Below are 22515 nucleotides of genomic sequence, written 5' to 3'. Positions count from 1 at the left end.
CAGGATTTCCTTGCTCCTGTGCCTCAGAATGGCAAAGTACAGTCTGTGCCACTGCGTGCTGAAAGCATGTGGTCTGCCTTTTGATTTTAAAGTTAAAAAGAGATTGCTATGAGCCTCAGAACAGACTTTGAACTTTGGACTTTTTAAGCAGTGTTGAGACTACGGGGACTTCTGAAGTTGGGCTGAATGTATTTTTTTGCATTATGCTATGGCTATAGGCCTATAAGGGCCAGGCAGTGGAATGTGGTACTTTGAATAAGAATGCCCCACACAGGTTCATATATTTGAGTACTTAGTCATCAGGAAGTGGCACTAGGGAAGGATTAGGAGACACGGCATAAACAGTCCAAGAGGCCAGGTGCCTACACAGTGCCTGAGAGACTTATTCTATCCCATCCACCTACAGCCATGACAGAAACCTCAGCACCAAGATGGAAATACCAGGTAAAGAGAAACACTGCAAAAGGTACTCACTACTGGGAAACAGAAAGACCGACCAAGAAGATAAGCCCCTTCACCCATCTGCCCTCCACCCTCAAAAATACAAAGAAAGAAAGGAAAAGTGCTCTCTCTCCCCCATGACACCAATGGCCTTGGTAATACCATCCCACTCTACATCCCAGCCATGCCACTTGTTCCAGAAATAACTCCACTGTATATGTGAGTTTGCTCCGGCTCTCCTGATTGTTTTTAGGTCTTACTTGCATAAACTCAGGCTCACCTCAAACTCGACAATCCTTGTCAGGCCCCCAAGTGCTCTCTCAGTGGCCCAAGTGGCACTTCCCCCGACTCAGCTAATTTTGTTTTGTTAGTCTACTCTTTAATCTGCTTACTAAGAGCCTGCCTTAGTTTAATTTCTATTGCTGTAATAAACATCATAACCAAAAAGCCACTCGGGGAGGAAAGGATTTATTTCATATCACAATTTACATCAATTTCCATCAGTGAGGGAAGCTGTGAACACCAGGCAGGACCCTGGAGGAAGGAGCTGAAGCAGAGACCACGGAAGGGTGCTGCTCACTGGCTTGCTCAGCTCCATTTCTTACACCACCTAGTGCTATCTGCCCAGGAATGGTACCACCCACAGTAGGCTAGGCCCTCCACCAAGCATTAATCAAGAAAATAGTCCACTGACATGCCCACAGGCCATTCTGACAGAGGCAATTCCTGAAGTGAATTCCTCTTCCCAGGTGACTCTGACAAAAGCTAACTAGCACAGACTCCCTTACCGTAATCATTATCATTCTTACAATTAGCTTAATATCTAATATAAGCAACACAAAATTCTATTGTTTCATCGTTTTTTATGAGTGATGATTAATGGCTGTTAAACAGAGATGCTAACACAAAAACTCTAGCAGCCCTTCTCACAGAGACCTCTTGTTGGCCTTACATTTCACTCCTCCCATCATGGTGGCTGCAAAATGCTCACAAGATGATTCTGCCTGGCCACGGTCTATATAAAAAGAGACCCCCAATCCTCCATTTGTGGCCCACATAGAAGTTGAATATCAACTCCAAGTAAGTCACTTCCCCCCAAAGTCCTGAGCAGCCTGTTTGTCATACACCCAATCTTTACTTCTAATTCTAATAAGATTTAAACAATATCCCATTCTAATTGCCATTGTCCATCTCAAAGTCTACATAGGTCAAATGTAAATGAAAAGAGAGTGCCCAATACCTGCTAACAACCTTTTTTTCCTTTAAGTCAAATGTAGACTCTGTGCAAGTTTGCATTTCTGAATGCCTCTGTGTCAGTTCTCCACAGTAAAAAGAAAGGGACACCAAGACACTGGCCTCTGAGATCTTACAGTCTAAGATGTAGTCTGGACAGAACTAGTTAGGCAAACTTTACATAAGGTGCAGGATTTTTACTAGCTGTTTGAGACGCTCAGAACTGAATTAAGACAGACAACTCCTCATTTGGAGTTGCCACATGGCATACTTAGGCAAGGACGCTTTCTGCAGATGGTGGTTGTAGCCATTCCTCTGCATGGAGACAGTAACAGGGGCGTGAATGTCTGCAGTCTGTAAATAAACCTGACAACTGCTCAGGAGAGCCTCAGGCCGTCTCCGAAGCACAGAGACTGTACACCTGGGTCTTCAGCGTATCCTGCTACTCTTACCAAAATGAGGTTTGAAATAGTTTCTCAGGCCCCTTTAAGGAAGCAATCTGGCTCAGCAGGTAAAAGCATTAGCCATCAGCTAAAGGGACAACCTGAGTTTGATCCTGGCCAGAGTTTGACTCCCAGGACCCATATGGAAAAATGAGAGACTGACTCTAAGTCACCTCCAGTCATACACTATGGCATTCACACTATGGTGTGCACTGGCCCACAAATACAGTAAAGAAATGTAAAAAAGAAAAAGAAAAAAAAATTAATTAAAAAAACCCATAGTTGAGTAAGCAGGTGGTGGTCACAGCTGTAATCCCAGCAGCTGGGAGGCCATGACCAGGATTGACAGGAGCCCTGGGCCAGCCCACTCTGTAAAGTAAATCTCTCTTAAACAAAACTCAGTAAGTATTTTTTTTAATAATAAAAATAAAAAGCACAGTAGGGCTGAAGATATACAGGACCCTAGATCCTAATCTATTGAAGGATGGGGGCGGTGAGTATGGTGTCCAGTACAGCCAAAATTAAACATGGAGGAAGACTGGGTCCCTGGACTAAGGCAAGGTCCACCAGCACACAGGTAAAGGACGTCTCCGTCACTGTCCGTGCTTTGCAGCAAGAGAAGCGTGGGGAGCAAATATTCAGGTCCAAAACCTGTTACTAAACGACAGACTGGGGCCAGCTATCGGTGGGGATCCAAGGAGACCTCTATAAGACACACTGAAGCCCAATTTCAAAGGCTGTGGTCCAGATCTCAGGGCTGGCAAGAAGGAAAGAATTAGTCTTTTAAATTATGACTAGCTGTGCCCCAGACTGGAACAGACATAATTGTTACATGTACCAATGCTGTCATTAGCAGTTTTTAAGAAGCCAGGCTAAGTGCCTTGGAGATGTGGAGACACTAATGTCAGACAGAAAAAGGACATATCCATAAACCTAGGTTAAGAGGGTTAATTCCTGGTTTCCACATGCAGCTAGCATTGTAAAGCTATCTTTTGGAATAATCAAACAACATACATAAACAGTTTTCATTTTGGATCTACCCAACTGACAAGAGTCTAAGAAGGATGGGGGTTGGGGGTTGGCAGTCAAAAAGCCTGCCTTCCCAACAGGTCACCTCACAGCTTCCACTGTGTCTGATCTTTTTCTAGCACTGGCTCTGTATGAGTCATTCATGCTGAATATCTGCAAGTATGGATCAGACAATATCTAAACGTGCCACTTACAAAGTGGGAGACTTGAGCAAGAGACGAGATTGTTTTGTGCCTTGGCCCCCTCCGCTGTAAACAGGGATAATAACAGATCTGCTTAGAGAGTCGCTGTGGATAAAAAGCTGTGCATGAAAACCGGCCCTGCCATGAAAGGCTCAATAGCTGTTAGAACACGAACCACACATAAGCCAGGCCATTGGTAAAACTGAATGCAGAAGCCCCAGTAGCACGAAGCAAGAAGAAGGATCCATTTAGAAATAAGGCAAGCGGCAACGCTAACTAGAGGCACCTCGGCCTTCTCCAACTGTAAGGGGCTGCCTAGTGTAGGCAGATGAAGGATGGCTTGCTCAACCATCACAGGGCGCGCATATAAAGGCATGCAGCATGTGCATATGTACGAAAACCTTTGTGTGCATATTCACACAAAACGACTTGATATAATGAAATAATGAGTGCTGGCGTAACAATAAGTCTTGGTGTTTTATAATACATGCAACATAGAATCTACTACTAAAGGACCCAAGCCACAGCACATGAGTGAAGGGTACGGCCTCTGTCCAGCTCTTCCACCCCTAAAAATACACCCGATGCTTATACCCCATCTCACAAATATGAGGTGAATCTCTAGCTCTGCTCAGAACAAGCCCATGTCTCTCTCATTCCCAGTGGAGTCAGAGAGAACAAAGGGCTGCTTCTGAGGCACACAGGGAGGCTTACAGCAAGTGAGCATTAAAGTTCACCTACTCCAGAGGGCTCAAGAATACCGCTGTCAGGTTCTCCCCGTGCTCCATTCAGCAGGGAGAAAATTCTGGGCATTTGATGGTGTCTCTGAGAACAGAAAGTCAGTATTCACCAAATTAGCCCTCTAGCTGCCAAAGAACAATGGGGCTTCAGCAATTTTCTCCTTTTGAAGCAGAGGTAGATAAGGCAGGACTTCAACCCCAGCAAAATGTCAAGACCACTCACTCTACTGTGCACTTGTTCAACACCAGCATGTGGGCCGCCGCTGAGCTAGGCTCTGTGCCTAGCTACCCTCTAACTACCTTCAGCTGTTTGCAAAGGGGAGAAAGCATGGCTCTGCACTCCCCACTCTCAACAGGGAAAACGGAGAGGAAAAGGCATAAATGTCTCTTCATCATAATTCAAAGCATCATCACTAGGTAAAGCCTTGCATAAGTGTCTTGATAATTATATTCCAATACACTCTCTCAGGCCTTATGGAAGATGAAAAACACCGTTCTTCCATTCCAAGCAATCTGTTAAAGAAAACCAACATCACTTGTAAACAGATTCCAAGCTATCAGAAGGGTAAATTAAAAATACACTTGTGTGTTTTGGATACATTCTTTAAACCATTTGTCAGATTCGTGTTCTAAGAAGATCTATGACTGGCCCCACAACTTCTCGAGCTCGAAATGAATCTTCATATTCTAACTTCTTCCAAGTAAATAATTAATACATACAGTTTAAAAAATATTTATTAGTTATGCACATCCTTAAGAAAATTTCATCTGGGCTCAGTGACACATGCCTATCATCCCAACATCTGGAGGGTACGGGCAGGAGGATCAAGAGTTCAAGACCAGCCTTGGCTACATAATAAGTTAAAGACCAGCCTGGGCTATAAGAGACCTTATCTCAAAAAAATATGCACAGGTAAAAACTAATGTATAACACTATCATAATGAAAACCATTATTACGTGGAATATGTGCTGATAAAAAACTGAAATAAAATAATCTCACAGTATGTCTTCATGTTCTATTCTTTGAGCAAAATTATTAATATATATATTTAATATATGTATTAATATGTATAGTTTTCTTTCTGAAAATAGCTTGATTAGTGAAAAATTTTCACATAGCCTGGTATTTCCTTGCAGAGGACTTAAGTCCCACAGAATACATTAACCCCTAAGGGAAGCCATAACAGGATGCTCACTGTAAGAGCAGAAATGGTTCCTTCATCATGCACTTGCTATCCTGGAACTCGTCTGTGTCCAGTCATGAAGAAACAAGCTATGGGTAAAGCTTTTTTTTAACCCTCAAACTTGTTCACTGTCTTAGGGTTTCTAATACTGCAGGGGAAAAAAAACCATGACAAAATACCATGTTAGGTAGGAAAGGGTTGATTGATCTTACAATTCCACATCACTGTTCATCATTGCAGAAAGTCAGAACAGGAACTCACACGGGGCAGGAACCTGGAGGCAGGAGCTGATGCACAGGCCATGGAGGGTGCTGCTTACTGGCTTGCTTCCCATGACTTGTTCAGTCTGCTTTCTAATGGAACCCAGGACCACCAGCCCAGTGATGACCCTACCCACAATGGGCAGAACCCAAAGTCACTATTTTTTAAAAAATGTCCTACAGACTCGCCTTACAGCCTGATTTTATGGAGGTATATTCTCAGTTGAGGTTCCCTCCTTTCAAATAACTCTATCCTGTGTGTCAAGAAAAAGAAAAAGGAAACACACCTATTAATTTTTTAAACTAAAGAAGTGCACAGAGCTGATGCCAGTAATCGAGTAAAGAAGTTCAAGGTTTCCATTCCAGAGATGCTCATAAGAAAATAAAAAGTCAAATAGCCTACGAGGGCTGGAGTCATGCGTCTGCAATCTGAAGAAGTACGGCATTGCCCAGAGAATACCCACTAGACGCTGCTGTGTGTGATGCTAACAGACACTCAGACGGTCAGTGATGAGGCCACAAGACGATGCCTGCAGCACGGCAGACCCTGCTCAGAATGTCTGCATGCGAACACACCCTGTAAAATCTAAGATCAAATCCTAGCATGAAGTTTGTAGTATGCCAAGCTGAGTTTGGGAAGGGCTTCCGAAAGGGCTTTGGCCACAGTGCTTCTGGGCACGTCTCACCTGATATGTGTGGCAGGCAGCGACTCGTACTGGCGCGACAGAAAGAGCTCCCTGTGTTTCAGCTGGTGCTTCTGCTTCTCCGTCAGGTCGGCCTCAACTGGCGTCTCCGACTCCTCCTCAGTTTCTTCTACACAAACAAAATTCAGAGAATCCGCTGTTACAACTCAGGCTGCCTTTTGAGACATCAAAGCAGGGGCAGAGTGGCAGATTTGATATTTTCTTCCAACTAATCACTTTGGGCCTTCACACGGAAGCTTTTCATGGCAGTCTCAACCCTAAACTAAGTTCTCTGGACTGCCAAGGAAGATGATGAGCGGGTGGGCGAGCGAGCGAGCAGGACCTGGGCGTGGCTCAGTGGCTGAGCACACTTGATGCAGCATCAAGGACCAGGATTATGATCCCAACACCCACATCACAAGCCTGGTATCCTCACTAACAACGGTAGCCCCACCTCTGGGACCGCTGGGGCTTGCTGCCTTCCAACCCTGGGGTCAGGATAGACCCTATTTTGCAGGAATAGATAGAGAATAATAGAAAACGTCACCTAACACCCTCTGCCTTTATGCAGACATACCTGCAAGCACACATGTGTATACAACTCACACAGATACACACAAATAAAGATATATAGATATTTAGTTTTGGTTTTTTGAGATAGAGTTTCTATGTAGCCCTGGCTGTCCTGAAACTCACTCTGTAGACCAGGCTGGCCTAGAACTCAGAGATCCTCCTGCCTCTGCCTTCCAAGTGTAGGGATTAAAGGTTGTGTGCCGCCACCACCTGGCATAAATCTCTTTTAAGAAATAAATAAATAAAATTTGAAGTAAATGACTGAAAAATGGCGGCTATGATGTGAATGCCAGCATCATACGCCTGAAACCCCAACACTCAGGAGGCTAAGGCAGGAAGACATTGTGTTCTGACCTGCTCGGGGCTGCAGATCTCAAAATTCCTTAATTAAAATAAAATATAAATGGAGCCAGGTATGGCAGTGCACGCCTTTAATCCCAGCCCTCACGAAGCAGAGGCAGGTGGATTTCTGTGAGTTTGAGGCCAGCTTGGACTACAGAGTGAGTTCCAGGACAGTAATGACTACATAGTGAAACCCTGTCTAAAAAAAAACAAACATGAGACACAGTTACGGAGGGAGACGGATAGGCAGGCAGGCAGGCAGGCAGAAAGACAGACAGACAGACAGAAGCAAGCAGAGTGGAAGGAAGGATTAGACTAGAGGAAATATCCTTAGATGTTAGAACCTGAAGCATGAAATGAATAACTAAGAGAAAGCTACGACATTTTTAAAGACCCAGGCCTGAGGCTGGGAGCTCTGAGCATGTAGGGTGCAGGTAGAGCCCAGAACAGCATCATTCAAAAGTAGAGGTGCTGAGACCCGGTGCTCAGAGATAAAGGAGAAGGATTAGACTGTACAAGACCATCACAGGCTGCAGCCCACGGCCAGCATGGGATGTAAGAGAACTGTCTCAAAAAAAACTAAGCGAATTGTGTGGGCCCAGTGTTGGTGGGCCTCACACCCTACCCCGAGTATACAGGAATCAGATTTATAATACTTACCGCCCCCCTCTTTTGTCTCATAGGAACACTATAAGCCAAATCATTTGGGGAAGGGGAAAAAAAATGCTTGTAATACCAGAGACTGAGGCAGGAGGATGGAGTTCAAGGTCAACCTGGTTTTATAGTCTAGTCCCCATTTCCAAAACAAAAACCTAGGAAGACCAACGCTGAGGAAAGGAAGAAAGAAAAGTCCCAGGCAGGCAGGCAGGCAGAGGAGGGGGCTCCAGAAATCCCTTCCCTTCCAGAAGGAAACTCCCCTCTAGCACCCTCTGCAAGCCTCATTTGTTTAAAACTGACAACATAAGAAACTGGGACCAAAAGGAGGCTACCTGTTCCTAGTGACCCTGTTAAGATGGTGGCACAATGCCACCCAAGACTGTTCTCCAGTCTGAGAGCGAAGAGGTCCTCGCAGCAGCTCAGCAGGAGTGAGGCAGGTGCTACCTGGGATGCTGGGGACAGGGAGGGGGACAGTGACTTGGTCATGAGACGCAGGGCCAGAGACCACGGGCAACACAAAGAGACCAAGTAGTGCTGATGCTTGCCTTTCTTTAGTTACTTTTCTGCAGTGCTAGCGCAACTCAGGGGCAAAGGGCCACGTCACCCACACTTCCAGGTCATAAAGCGTCACTGAAAGGAAGTCAGGACAGGAACTCAAGACAGGGTAGGAAGCTGAAGCGAAAGCAGTTGGGGGGCGGAGGGAGGTGCTGCTTACTGGCTTGCTCTACAACCCAGGACCACCCGACCTGGGGTGGCGCCACCCACACTAATCAAGAAAATGCCCAACAGACTCATTCATAGGACAATCTTATGGAGGCATTTTTCTCAAGAGAATCCGTCTTCCCTAATGCCTGTAGCTCGTGTCAAGCTGACAAAAACTAGCCAGCACACCATCCTTCTCCTTCCTCCCTGACAGACTCAGCTGGAGCAGACTGTGTTCGAGCTACGGGGATAACGGGAAGGCAGAGATTTAGAATGAGGCTGCAGTAGGCAGGAAGCAGGCTGGCTGCTCTTCATGTAGAAAGCACAGGATAAACTTAGAACACCTGGCAGAATTCTTTTTTGTTGTTGTTGTTTTGTTTTGTTTGTTTGTTGAGACAGGGTTTCTCTGTATAGTCCTGGTTGTCCTGGAACTCATTCTGTAGACCAGGCTGGCCTCAAACTCAGAAATCCACCTGCCTCTGCCTCCCAAGCACTAGGACTAAAGGCATGCGCCACCACTGCCTGGCCCTTGCAGAATGTTTACCTATGAAACCACAGGTGGCACATGGACAGAAGCATATCTAACAAGTCTTTGTCTGTTGCTTTTGTTTTTGAAGATAGAGTTTCTCTGTGTAGCCTAGGCTGTACAACTAGCTCTGTGGACCAGGCTGGCCTGGCACTAAAGGCATGCACCACCACCACCCGGTTCAGTTGTCACAATACTGAGTGAGGGCCCAGGACCACAGAAGGCATCTTATCAAACACAATTCCCACAGTTCTTTTTTAATTGTATGAGGGCCTGTCATATTCCCTAATTTCAAATTCTAAAGCTCTGAATTGAAAACAAGCCTGGAAAACTGAGTTTAAACATCTCACTTAGGAGCAGGCAAGTTGGCTCAGCCGGGAAAGGCCCATGCCATGAAGCTGGGTGGCCAAAGTTCCAATCCCTGGGCCCCACATAATGGAAGTTAAAAACTGACGCTCCAAAGTTGTTCTCTGACCTCTGTATATGCACAGAGGTGGAGACAAAGGCACACACACACACATACAGAGACAGGCTACACACATACACAGTATCTATCAGACAATACAATAAAAGAAAGTTAAAGTCTCACTAAGCTCAAACAAAGAACCAGGCAATTGTAGCTTCCGTGAATGTTCTTTCTAATGATGTATGCACAGAGACACAGTTCTAAAGGCGCCGTCTACTTCCAAGCCCAATAACATCTCACCAGCGGAGATCGATAAAGTTATTGCTGCATTGGCACTATTAGTACAGCAAATATCACATACAAAATTATCCTCCCTGCCTAATTGGAATTTGATAAATTGTAGCTATAAAAGACATGGCTAACTGAATTCTAATGGTGCCCTACAGAGCAAAAGGCGCCATTACATATCAGAATAACAATAGCAAACCTCACTTTGGGGGGTGGGAGGAACGGGGTTGATTTTGTTGTTTTAGCTTTAAAATTTGTAGCCCTGGCTGGCCTGGAATTCTCTATGTAGACCAGACTGGCCTTGACTCACTGAGATCTACCTACCTCTCCCTCAAAAGTGCTAGGACCAAAACTGTGTGCCACTACTCCCAACTTTTTTTTTTTTTAATTGTGTATATGAAGGCCTAGAAAAACAGTTCAGTGGTTAAAAGCCCTGGCTGCTCTTCAAGAAGACCTGGGCTTGATTCTCAGCACCCACAGTGATTCATAACCATCTGTAATATCAGTTCCAGGAGGTCCAATTCCCTCTTCTGGTGTCCACAGGCACCAAGCATGCACAGACACCCACATATATAAAAATAATTTTTAATAAAAAAAATAAATTATGAGTGCATGTGTGTGTGTGTGTGTGCTTGTGTGTGCATTATGCCTCCATACACATCATATACACATACATACAAAACTTAGTTTTTAGAAAAGAATCCTTATTAAAAGGTTGGTTTTCCCTCTCCACCCCCACTCTTCTTCCTCCTCTTCTTTCTCCTCCTTTTCCTCCTCTTCCTCCTCCTCTTCTTCCTCCTCCTCTGAGACAGGGTCTCATGTACCCCAGGCTAACTCTGAGCTATCTACCTAGCTGAGAACAGACTAACACTTCTGATCCTCCTGCCCCGTCTTCTGAATGCTGGACTTGCAGGCTCCAGCAGCTGGCCCTCTTTCCAGGGTGCTGAGGCTCACTCACCGGCAGGGCTCTCTATGCGTGCTGGGGATGCATACCTGCTGGGGATGCACACTGAGCTGCCTCCCCAGACCCTTGAATATTTTCTAGGCCAAATTTGAATGCATTTTTCTGAAAGAATTCCTGCCCAGCAGTTGTCCTGCTCTGTAACCTAACGACTTACTCACACTTTTAAGTCCCATTGAAGACCTCAAGCTTTTATTAATGGACATTATGTCTATCAAGATTTACTGTAAAAAAGAGCAGAATTTCTTTAAAGACTTATTTCTTTTTCTTTCTTCTTTCCATTAACTTATTTATTCATTTTACATCCCTATCACGGCTCCACGGGTCCTTCCAGTGCCCCCTCAAATGGCCCCTCCCCCTTCACCTCTGAGAAGGGGGAGGTCCCTCCCAGGAACCAACCCACCCTGGCAATCTCAAGTCTCTGCAGGACTAGGCACATCCACACCCACTGAGGTCAGACAAGACAGCCCAGTTAGGGGAGCAGGATCTACAGGCAGACAACAGAGTCAGGGGTCCAGTTGCTCTAGTTGTTGGGGGACCAACATGAAGACCAAGCTGCACTTTTGCTACAACTGTGTGGGGGGCATAGGTCCAGCCCATGAATGCTCTTCTGTTGGTGGCTCAGTTTCTGGGGGCCTCCAAGGGTCCTAAAGACTTATTAATTATGTATCCAGGAGAATGTGCTCTTCAATGCAGGTGCCCACGAGTACAGTGCCTATAACGGCCAGGAGAGGGCACTGGATCCCTGCGGCTTGAGTTACAGGTGTCCCAATGTGGAAACTGAACTCAGGTCCCCTGCAAGAGCAGTGAACTAAATGCCGAAGTTACTTCTTTAAACTTAAAACAAAAAAAGGTATGTGTAGGGTGGGGGTGTGCACCTGAGTGCAGGTATCCCTGAAAATGAGCCAGGTCCTCCAGAGGAGAATTACAGATGCTAACAAGCTGCCCAATCTGGTCCTCAATAACAGCAGTATGTGTTCTTAACCTCGGAGCCTAGATTCCAGAATTCATTCAATCCAGAATTTATTTTTTGTTTTTTGTTTTATTTTTTTTTTAATTTCTTGTTTTGTTTTGTTTTTGTTTTTGGAGCAGGGTCTCTCTGTGTAGCCCTGGCTGTCCTGGAACTCACTCTGCAATCTAGGCTGACCTCGAATACAGAGATCTGTTTGCTTCTGCCTTACAAGTGCTGGGATTAAAGGCATGTGCCACTACATAGAGCTGAAAAATTTTAAGCAAACTACAAGCACACATTCTATCAGCAGGGAGACTGTCGCCCTCAAGTGCCATCCGGTCTCTGCAGAACTCCGGGCCTGACGAGCAGCTGGTGCCGGCCGGGTTAGTGTGGTTTTGAACGTTAATCTGACCTCACAGAAGGGAGTGGAAATGAGCAGTCCACGCACAGGAAGTCAGCGGGAAGAGAAGGCCGTCTGAAATGGTCCTTTCACACAGTGAGTTGCCATGACTCATCAGTTCTACAGCGAGTCAGGATCCCATCAGAAATAAGCTATTTCTGCTTTACATTTATTCAAAGAACACTGCATCTGGCAAAGGCTGCCCAGTCTTATAATAAATCAAAATCCATCTGGAATTCTGCAGCCTTAGCGTGCCACCATGCAACTTTCCGCCCGCTGTAAACTGTGAAACTTCAGAAACAAAAATAAAAGAGCCACAAGTGTCTTAGCTAGGGGTTCGATTGCTGGGACAGAATACCAGGGCCAAAGCAACTCGGGAAGGAAAGGGTACTCCAGCTTACTAGGCTCGGTCACACCCACCACTAACAGAAGTCAGGACAGGAACGCACAGGGACCTGGAGCAGGAGCTGATGCAGAGGCCATGGAGGGTGCTGATTACTGCCTTGCTTTCAGGATTTGCTCAGCCTGATTTCTTATAGAACCCAGGACCACATGCCTACAGAGGGCTGGGACCTCCCACATCAATTATTAATCAAGAAAATGCCACAAAGGCCAATCATTTTCCCAATTGTGGTTCCCTCGTCTCAGGTAACTCTGGGTGTCAGGATGACAACAGACAACCAGCACAAGAAGTAGCCACTCCCAGCCTCCCAGAGCATCCTCCTCTCCAGCTCACTCCCAGCCCCGTCCTCCCAGAGCATCCTCCTGAACTCACTCCCAGCAGGGTCCTAGAGCTTCCTCCTCTCAGCTAACCACCAGCACTGCTCTTGCAAAACATTACCGTCCTGAATTTACCAGCACTGTCTTCCCTAATCACAGCTGAACGTTTCTTCCCATAATAAACTACGTAAAAAGGTTCCACGTGCCTGTAATCCCACCACTCTAGAGACCTAGGCAGGAAAGACTTCCGTGAGTTCAAAACCAGCCATAGTGAATTCCAGAGTAGTCAGGACTACAATTTCCATCCAGTACCCAAATTTAGACCCAACTCCACAAAGTTGTCCTGACCACCACATAAGCACCATGGTACACACATACAAATAAACAGATGTTAAAATTTTAAAATAGGGTCGGAGGTACTGAAGTGGAGGTGTAAGAAGGGTGATACAGAAGGAGAGAGGAGGGGACATAAACACTAAGGACACTTGAAAGATATTCTTTTGTAAGCTTACTTAATAATACCTACATCATGTGTATGTGTCCCTGTCCGTGTGTGTGTCTATGTGTGTATGTTGCATATACATCTATACTTTTATTATTACAGGGTGATACTATTCTCCCAGAAGCCATAGACTAATAAAAATCCCAGTGACAAGCCGGGCGTGGTGGCGCACGCCTTTAAATCCCAGCACTCGGGAGGCAGAGGAAGGCGGATTTCTGAGTTCGAGGCCAGCCTGGTCTACAAAGTGAGTTCCAGGACAGCCAGGGCTACACAGAGAAACCCTGTCTCGAAAAAAACCAAAAAAAAAAAAAAAAATCCCAGTGACAGACAAGGGACACCTCACGGAAGTAGTTAGTCAAGGATCTAAGAGAACAATATAATACACACAGACAATCGCTTTTGCCCTTGGTTGCTTCCCAGATCTTGGAAGTAATACCCTACGCTGAAAACACCACACACTGGTGACAGGACTTGGGAGAAATCAAGTTGGTGTGACCTTCTCCCCTGGGGGCTAGCTCTCATAATATTAGAAGATGCCATACAAGCTGCTAAGGAGAAAAGCAAGAAATAGGCCTACGCAGCTGTAAAGACTTCCTCCACCCACAACAATGACTGACCACACCAGACAGCCCCAACAGTAGCCAACAGTTATGTAATGGAACCTAAGGCCTGCTCAGAATGAGAGAACCTATGTCTGCTACTGTAAACCTAGCCAAGAACCTGCAGCTGGAGAGGTCAGACCCACCCTAGAGGAGAACCTACTATAGCCATTTCCCTAAAACACTACAGCTTCCGACTGTCTACATTACAAATACTTCTCTTCACCCCATCAACGCGCCTCTCATCCCTCACTGGGGTTTCACTGTGCAGCCCACAGAAGGTATCACATACCTCCACAACTGGCCAAACCCAGAGAAGAATATGACTCGGTCCCAGTAGCAACTGGGACATCAACAGAACAATCCCCACACCCACAGCTCAGGGGACACTGCAGAGGAGGGAGAAAGAACACTGTGGGTGCTAGATACCAGGACAACTGCTGCAAGACAGCGTCTTCCTGACGTGACAGGATGCTGGACCACATCCTCCCAACGACATGGCTGCCTGCACAAGACCACTCCAGGCAACACCGCAATGTGGATGGGAAATTTTTGTTGCTTTTGCTTTTCTGAGACATTGCCTCTACGTACCCCTCACTGTCCTGCAACTCACTACGTAGACCAGGCTGGCCTCCCAACTCATGGAGATCCTCCTGTCTCTGCCTCTAAATGCTAGGCTCAAAGGAGTGTGCCGCTGTGCCTAGCAGATGGGATAAATTTTATCAGAGCCTCATCCCCAGATGAAGAGCTATATAGTGGCCGCTAAGGGAGAATCCAGTCCCAAGGAAAACTTCCTGATGGGTTTCCCAATCCTGAAAAGTCAGCCCTGAACACATGTATACATGGGCAACACAAGCTGAACTCTGTAGGGGGTGTGTGTGTATGTGTGTGTGTGTGTGTGTGTGTGTGTATGTAACAATGAAAGAAAAGGAGGTCATGAAGTTGAGAAGGGTAGAGAAGTGGGAGGGGGCGTGGAGATGACATAAGTAGTGTACTCATGTATGAGATTTTCACAAAACATTACAATTTATATAAATAATTATATTTAAGAAACACTTCCTGTTTTGACAAAAAGCTCTTCACAGTTGCCAGTCACCATTCAGATAAACTAAACTACAGTGTTGATAAATCTAAGCGCCAACCGTGCCGGGTTTCCCTGGAAGCCATGCTCTCCTTCCTACCTGACCTCAAGCAAAGCATAAGGCATACCTGCCTGTGGCTCTCAGCCTGGATTCCAGGCAAGAGCTCCGAACACAAGCAGGAGCAGCGAGTGCTAGACACGCCGATGCAGGCAGGAGCTCCTAAGGTAAGATGGAGGATGCTAGCAGAGCATCCCCATGGAGAAGCCCAGCCTTGGGTGAGGGTGGCCTGGGTCCTAGCTGCACTAAGGCTTGGCCTGACAAGGTCTCATTTTTCCCTGCCACACCTGGGAGGGCAAACCAGAAAGCACATCTACACAGGCTCCAGTTCCTCCTATGCAAATGGAGGGCGTCTAGTTATGTCAGCCTCCATTCAACCCAGCTGCAGTCCGAAATCCTGCAGAGCAAGGTGTTGCACACCTAGAATCCCAGCACTCGGGAGGGAAAAGCAGATGGGTCTCTGAGTTCCGGTCTATAGAATGAGCTCCTGACAATCAAGACTACATAGAAAGATCCTGTTTCCAAAAAAAAAAGTCCCCATATGAATGATTGTAATATAACATGTACACCTGTGAGACTCCACCAAGCTGCACACTTTCACCCATCCACTGTGTTTCATACATTAAACATTTAAAATACAACTGCTTCTGTTTCTAGCCAAATGAAGTAGCAGAAACAAGATCTACCTGACCAGTAGAAACAAAAACACTTGATTAGTGAAGACAAAAGACATAGAGCACCAATTCTTAAATGCTAGGCTACTGCACGTGCGGTGGGCAAGATGGAAGGAGGTCCCTGTGACAGGAAACCTGACTTCTTAGAGAAGGGGGATGGGGATGGAGAGGTGGCTCAATGGTTAAGGACACTGGCTGCTCTTCTAGAGGCCCTGGGTTCCACTCCCAGCACCCACAGACAATCCATGACCATCTGTAACTCCAGACCCAGGCGATCCTACACCCTCTCTTGCTCTCCAAGGGCATGTATATGTTGTTAAAACACATGCAGAAGCCGGGCGTGGTGGCGCACGCCTTTAATCCCAGCACTCGGGAGGCAGAGGCAGGCGGATTTCTGAGTTCGAGGCCAGCCTGGTCTACAAANGCCAGCCTGGTCTACAAAGTGAGTTCCAGTACAGCCAGGGCTACACAGAGAAACCCTGTCTCGAAAAACCAAAAAAAAAAAAAAAAAAAAAAAAACACATGCAGACAAAACACCCATAAAAATAAATAAAATAGCCAGGCTTGGTGGCGCACGCCTTTAATCCCAGCGCTTGGGAGGCAGAGGCAGGTGGATTTCTGAGTTCAAGGTCAGCCTTGTCTACAGAGTAAGTTCCAGGACAGCCAAGACTACACAGAGAAACCCTGTCTCGAAAAACCAAAATAATAATAATAATAATAATAATAATAATAAATTTAATTAATTAATTGAATTAAAATTTCAAAAGAACAGAGAGGGAAAGAGAAGTAAGACCTGGTAGGCAGAGTACCCAAAAAGGGAAAAACAGAGTTCAGAAGACAGAGCCCCAGGTAGGAAGGCCCTGGAGACCGGCGGAAGGTCCTCTCTACACACGTGGTATGCAGAAAATGCCAGAAAACTCTGGGCGGTGGTAGCGCCCACCTTTGATTCCAGCACTTAGAAGGCAGAGGCAGGCAGATCTCCAAGTCTGAGGCCAGCCTGGACTAGAGTTTCAGGACAGCCAGGGCTACAAAGGAAAAAAAAACAGGAAAGGAAGGAAGGAGGGAACTAGGGAGAGGGAGCGAGAGGAAATGCCAGAAGCCAGGAAAGCAGCCCCATGGAAGAATGAGGAAGAAGGCCTGAGCTCACAAAGGGCTGGATGAGCACACTGAGCAGGAAGAGAATTGAGCCCTAGGCAAACACAGCTCTGTCCCTGTTTATAAAGCAGCAATGAAACACAAAGAAACCACCACCCAGAACCAAGGTTAAAATAACTGACAGAAGACAGAGCCACGGACACAGTTACATGCCAGCAACATCCACAGATTCAAGGTCAGCTTGGCAACAGAGTATATATATATATATATATATATATATATATATCCCCTCAAAGTGTATGAGTGTTTGCCTGTATGCATGTATGTGTGTGCAGCACGTGCATGTCTGGTATTCAGAGACGGAAAGAGTGTGCCCCATCCCACGGAAATGGGGTTACACCTTTTGTTTTTGTTTTTTTCCGAGACAGGGTTTCTCTGTGTAGCCCTGGCTGTCCTGGAACTCACTTTGTAAACCAGGCTGGCCTCGAACTCAGAAATCCACCTGCCTCTGCCTCCCAAGTGCTGGGATGAAAGGTGTGCGACACCACCATCCAGCCTGAAACTGGAGTTACAAATGGTTGTGAGCCACCCTATGGGTGCTAGAAACCAAACCTGGACCCTCTGGCAGGACAGCAAGTATTAATTGCTGTACCATCTCTCCAGCACAGAAACCCTGCCTCTTAAACATATGTGTGTGTGCGTGTGTGTGTGTGTTTGTGTGTGTGTAGTGCATATATTGTATATATGTGGCATATATTTAAATATATAGTATATTAATTTCTTATTTACATATATTTGGACATATATATATACATATGTATATGTATATATATATATGTGTGTGTGTGTGTATATATATATATATGATTATTTTTAATTCCTAAGACTTAGAAAGACCATACTAAATGCTGGCCAAATTGTAAAGAAACTAGCCCTCACCTCCACTACCAGTGGGAGTAAATGGACAATGATAAATCACTCCCACAAAAATTTGCAGTGTCTTTCAAAAGTTAAAAAATAAACTGGGTGGCGTACATCTGAAATTCCAGCTTTCAGAAATTTGAGGCAGGAGAATTTTGAGTTTGAGGCCAGCATGGGCTGCAGGGTGAAACCCAATCTCAACAAACAAAACAAACAACGGGACCTCTGAGATGCTTGAGCAGGCGAGGGCGCTTGCTGTGCCAGCCTGGTGCTCAGAGGTTTACTGATCCCCTGGACCAGGGTAAAGGTGAGGAGACAACAACAACTCCAGAGTTGTCCTCCGATCACACGCACTCCCTCTTCTAATACACACCGAAGATTCAAAGGTAAAAATACCATAGCATGTAAAAAGCTATCTATCCTACTTCAACCCAAGAGAAGGGCAATGACCATCTACAGATGAACGGATCTGCTGTTATAGCCATGTAACAGGACTACTACTCAGTCTCCAAAAAGTTAAAAGGAAAATAAACTATTGAGAGTGGCCCTATGAAACGGTAATCCCTGGACTCAAGACAAAGCAGAGGCAGAGGCAGTCAGCCTGATCTACATAGAATGCTCCAGAACAGTCAGAAAGAGAGAGATGGGGAGTGGGGGGGTGGAAAGAGAAGGAGCAAGGGAGGGGAGGAGGAAAGGAGAGAGAAAAGGAGGAAGGAAGGGAGGGTGAGAGGGAGAGGGGGAAAGAGAGAGAGAGAGATGGAGAGAGAGAATTTGCCCTATTAGGCACAGCACAGGCACCCAGCACTCAGGAGGCAGATGCAGGCCAGCCAAGGCTGCAGAGTGACCTAGAGGCGGGCGATGTAGCTCAGGTTATACGTTGCTTGCCTAGCATGCACTTAACCACAGAAGTATGGAGGCTAGGGTGGGAGGGCCAGAGGTTCAGAGTCAGTGAGATGGCTCAGTGGGTAAGGGCCCCTCAACCAACCCTAATGACCTAAGCTGGATCCCCGGGAGCCACGGAGTAGAAGAGAATGGACTCTTGCAGTTTTGTCTTCTAACCTCCACACAGGATGACGGGGACACATTCTAGGGCTCTAAACTGTCATTTCTGGCAACCCAAATTGAGAGAGCTATTCTGTGCTGTGTTCCTACTAACTGAAAAAAAGGCATAGGTATTGTCATCTTCTTGACAGGACATCCAAAACTGTGCTCCAAACTTCAGAAAGCCATTTCCCCTGCATGGCTAAGTCATCTGAATAGCATGCTATCAGCGCAGCTCCAAAGAATTCAGAGGGACTGGGTACCCACAAGGTCTGCTTCCTGGATTACTTGAGTTCCCCAAGACCCTAAGTAGGCTCTGTTCTGTCAGCGTTGGTTCCCGGTGAGGAATCCAACCCAGCCAGACTGCTTCATTTCTCTCACTGATCCTGGCTGATACAAAACTACTGTTTTCCACTCTCTGAGGGGAACTTGATTTCATCCCAGCACAGGGCAAGAGAAGAGAAAGCTCTGACAAGCCTTGAAAAGATAAGGAAATTAGCTAAGGGTGAGGGAGATGGCTCAGTGGGTAAAAGCACTGGTTTGAATCCCCAGAACCCACGTAAAAAAGCTAGCTGTGCAGAGTCTGTGCAGGGAAATGTGCCCGGGAGAATGCCTAGCAGCTCATAGGCCAGCAAGGCTGCTAAACACAGTGGAAATCCACAGCAACCCGCTTACACAAAGTGGAAGGCAGGGGGCCACATGTGAAAAAGTCCTCAGCCCTTTATCTGCACATCACTCACACACACACACACACACACACACACACACGCCCACCTAGGATGCACAAGGCCTTGAGTTCCATCCCCAACAATTTCTCAGAAGGGAAAAAATATTTTAAGTCGCAGCAGGAATATAAAGAATTTACTGAAGTAGTCCAGTGTAATGACATACATCTGTAATCCCAGTATTCGACAAAGACAGGATTGAAAGACTGAGTTCAAAGCCAGCATGAACAAAGCAAGATTATGGGTTTTTTTGGTTGGTTGGTTGGTTAGTTTTTGTTTTGTTTTGTTTTGGGTTTTTCGAGACAGGGTTTCTCTATATAGCCCTGGCTGTCCTGGAACTCACTCTGTAGACCAGGTTGGCCTCGAACTCAGAAATCCGCCTGCCTCTGCCTCCCAAGTGCTGGGATTAAAGGCGTGAGCCACCACTGCCTGGCCCAAGATTAAAGAATTTACTGAAAAAACTATTGTGATGGTTTGGTAAGAATGGGCCCTATAGGTTCATATAATTGAATGCTTAGTCACCAGGAAGTGGAACTGTTTGGAAGGATTAGGAGGTGTGGCCTTGTTGAAGGAGGTGTGTCACATACATGCAAGCACATGCTAGGATAGAATTGTATATTATATAAATATTAAGCATATGTATAACTGGGGTTACTCTATAAACTTGTTCAGTAGTTTACCTTAGAATTTTTTAAACTATGTCTGTCTGTCTGTCTGTCTGGGTGTGGGTATGGGTACACATCTGCAGAGGCCAAAAGCATCAAATCCCTGGAGTAACAATTGGTTGTTAGCTGCCCGATACACATGTGTGCAGGGAATCACACATAGGTCCTTTAAGAAACCAGGCCCCTTTATGCCTGGTACCGTTGTTCTTCTTAATGTCTGCACAGTATCCCAGTGTGTGAATAAGCAAGGATTCACTTAGAGAGTATGGAGACTGTTTCATCAAGATGGTTTCCGTCGTAAAGTGTGGAAAATGGACTCTAATTCTCCTCTTACCAACCACTGCCTGGGGTTCTCTCTGCTACACACTTCTCATAAAACCCTGGCATGGGAGGCAGATCTCACAGAAGAGAATTGTATTCACTTCTCAATAGGAGTGGTTATGCCAGAGGGACCCTGATAACTGTGGGCCTGAGAACAGCTTCACTAATCGGAAGTAGTAGCTGTAATATTGTGTGTGTGTGTGTGTGTGTATCAGGCTGAGCTCTCAGAGCCATGATGATAATGAACTGACCCTCTGACCCTGTAAGCCAGTCCCAATCAGATGCTTGCTTTCTTAAGAGTTGCCTTCAAGGCAATAGAACAATGACTAAGACGATTATATGCTTCAATAAAAATATTTTCTTTGTTGTTGTTTTCTTTTTTGTTTGTATGCAGAGACACGGTCTCATGTAGCCCAGACTGACTTTCAGACTTGCTATGTAGCTGAGGGTGACCTTGAATTTCTGACCCTCCGGCCTCCCCTGGTGCTGGGGTGACTGACAGGCAAGCATGTTAACTCACCAACAGTCCTGGTTTAGGAGGTGCTGGGGAAGGAAGCCAAGGCTTCATGCCCGCTCACGAGCACTCTCCAGCTCACCTGTACCCCAGGCCTCAGAAGACTTCCTTTTGACAGAGAGAACCAGGCGCTAAACACGTGCATTCCCAGTACTGGGGAGACGGAGGCAGGAGAACTGCTCCAAATATGAGGCCAGCCTGGTCCACACGGTGAATTCTAGACTACATCCTGAGACCTCATCTCATACAACAGAACCAAACAGAACGATCAACTGTGGAAAACTTGACTAGCTCCACTAATTATAAAAATGGCTTTCATTTAACCACTCATGAAAATACAGAGCACAAGGAGGACCCATATCTTTCCAACCCATAAATCATGTCACATAATCATAAAAGTAAAACCAGCACAAAGCCTTGAAAAAAAACTTAGGAATTACCCAATTGCTAGAATGCCTCATTTGGTGATCAATAAGCAACATGACATAAATTTTAAAGTAGGAACAGAATCCTTGCTGTTTAAAAAAAAAAAAAAAAAAAAAAACAGAAACCGCTAATATTCGAAAGAACAGATCGATAAGAAAATGTATACCATAAAGCATAATTAACTTGTCAAATACTAAAACTTTGTAATATTTACAGTTGATAATAATCTGGCTAATGAGACACAAACTCACTATAACTGCTAATTATAAAATGTCATTCACAAAAATAAAAACATCATAAAACAGCAAGAGGAAAAATAACCCCAGAGACACAAGTTTATTGCTTTAATGCTCTGAGAGAAAATAGATTTTATGCCAACTTCAATCAAGTAGCAGAAAGCAGTCCAGAAAGACCCGAAAGGTGTCACCAAGGGCATGGCTAGCACTCTGTCTCCGATGATTTTTATTTTTTGAGACAGTGTCTTACGTATCCCAGACCAGGTTGAATTCTTAATCCTCCTGCCTCCACCTCCCAAGAGCCTAGACTACAGTAGTACCATGGCCCCCGACATGGCCTTAGGCTTGATCTGAAAGGCTCACTAGGACAGGCTTTCACTGACTGTAGGAAGCCAAGTGTATGCACACACATCTTCCCTGTTCTCAGGAGCTGAGGCAGGAGGGCTGTTGCTGAGTTAGAGGCCAGCTTGGGCTACATGAATTGGCAGCCAGCCTGGGCTTGACAGTGAGACTCTGTCTCCAGACAAACAATAAATAACAGAGGCAACAACAACAAAAATTAACAAAAGGACTTCACATCACAGATCTCAATAAATAAGCACCTTGGAAGAAATCCTCCAGATAGGAACAGAAATGTCACCAAAGATACACAGCAGCTCACTGACATAAATCTCTCTCACACACACATTGTCACCAAAGATACACAGAATGCCTATGCTAAAGGACAAACCAATAGAAGAGAGAAAAAAAAAAAAAAAACATTACCTGCTAAAGAATAATAATCTACTGAGCTAGGTATGGTAACCCACCCTTTTAATCCCAGCACTGGAAAGGCAGAGGTAGGCAGATCTCTGTGAGGCTAACCTGGTCTACATAGAGTTCCAGGACAGCCAGGGTTACAAAGAAAGAGACTCTGGGTATAAAGGAAGGAAGG

At 45.6% G+C, this 22515-nt stretch overlaps 1 protein-coding gene across 7 annotated transcripts in view; it reads right to left on the bottom strand.

The window, feature by feature from the left end:
* The window catches only part of Mta3 (metastasis associated 1 family member 3), a 117519-nt gene that overhangs the window by 78939 nt on the left and 16065 nt on the right, over nucleotides 1-22515 (bottom strand). For all 7 annotated transcript variants that reach the window (XM_029471265.1, XM_021185943.2, XM_029471264.1 and 4 more), the window contains exon 4: nucleotides 6200-6326. In XM_029471265.1, the coding sequence (XP_029327125.1) occupies nucleotides 6200-6326 (127 nt within the window). The remainder of the gene's footprint in view (nucleotides 1-6199; nucleotides 6327-22515) is intronic.

This window comes from Mus caroli, chromosome 17, assembly GCF_900094665.2.
Source record: "Mus caroli chromosome 17, CAROLI_EIJ_v1.1, whole genome shotgun sequence".
NCBI classification, from domain to species: Eukaryota; Metazoa; Chordata; class Mammalia; order Rodentia; family Muridae; genus Mus; species Mus caroli.
The sequence above is the reverse complement of the archived record's forward strand: the minus strand, read 5'-3'. Positions and strand labels throughout refer to the sequence as shown.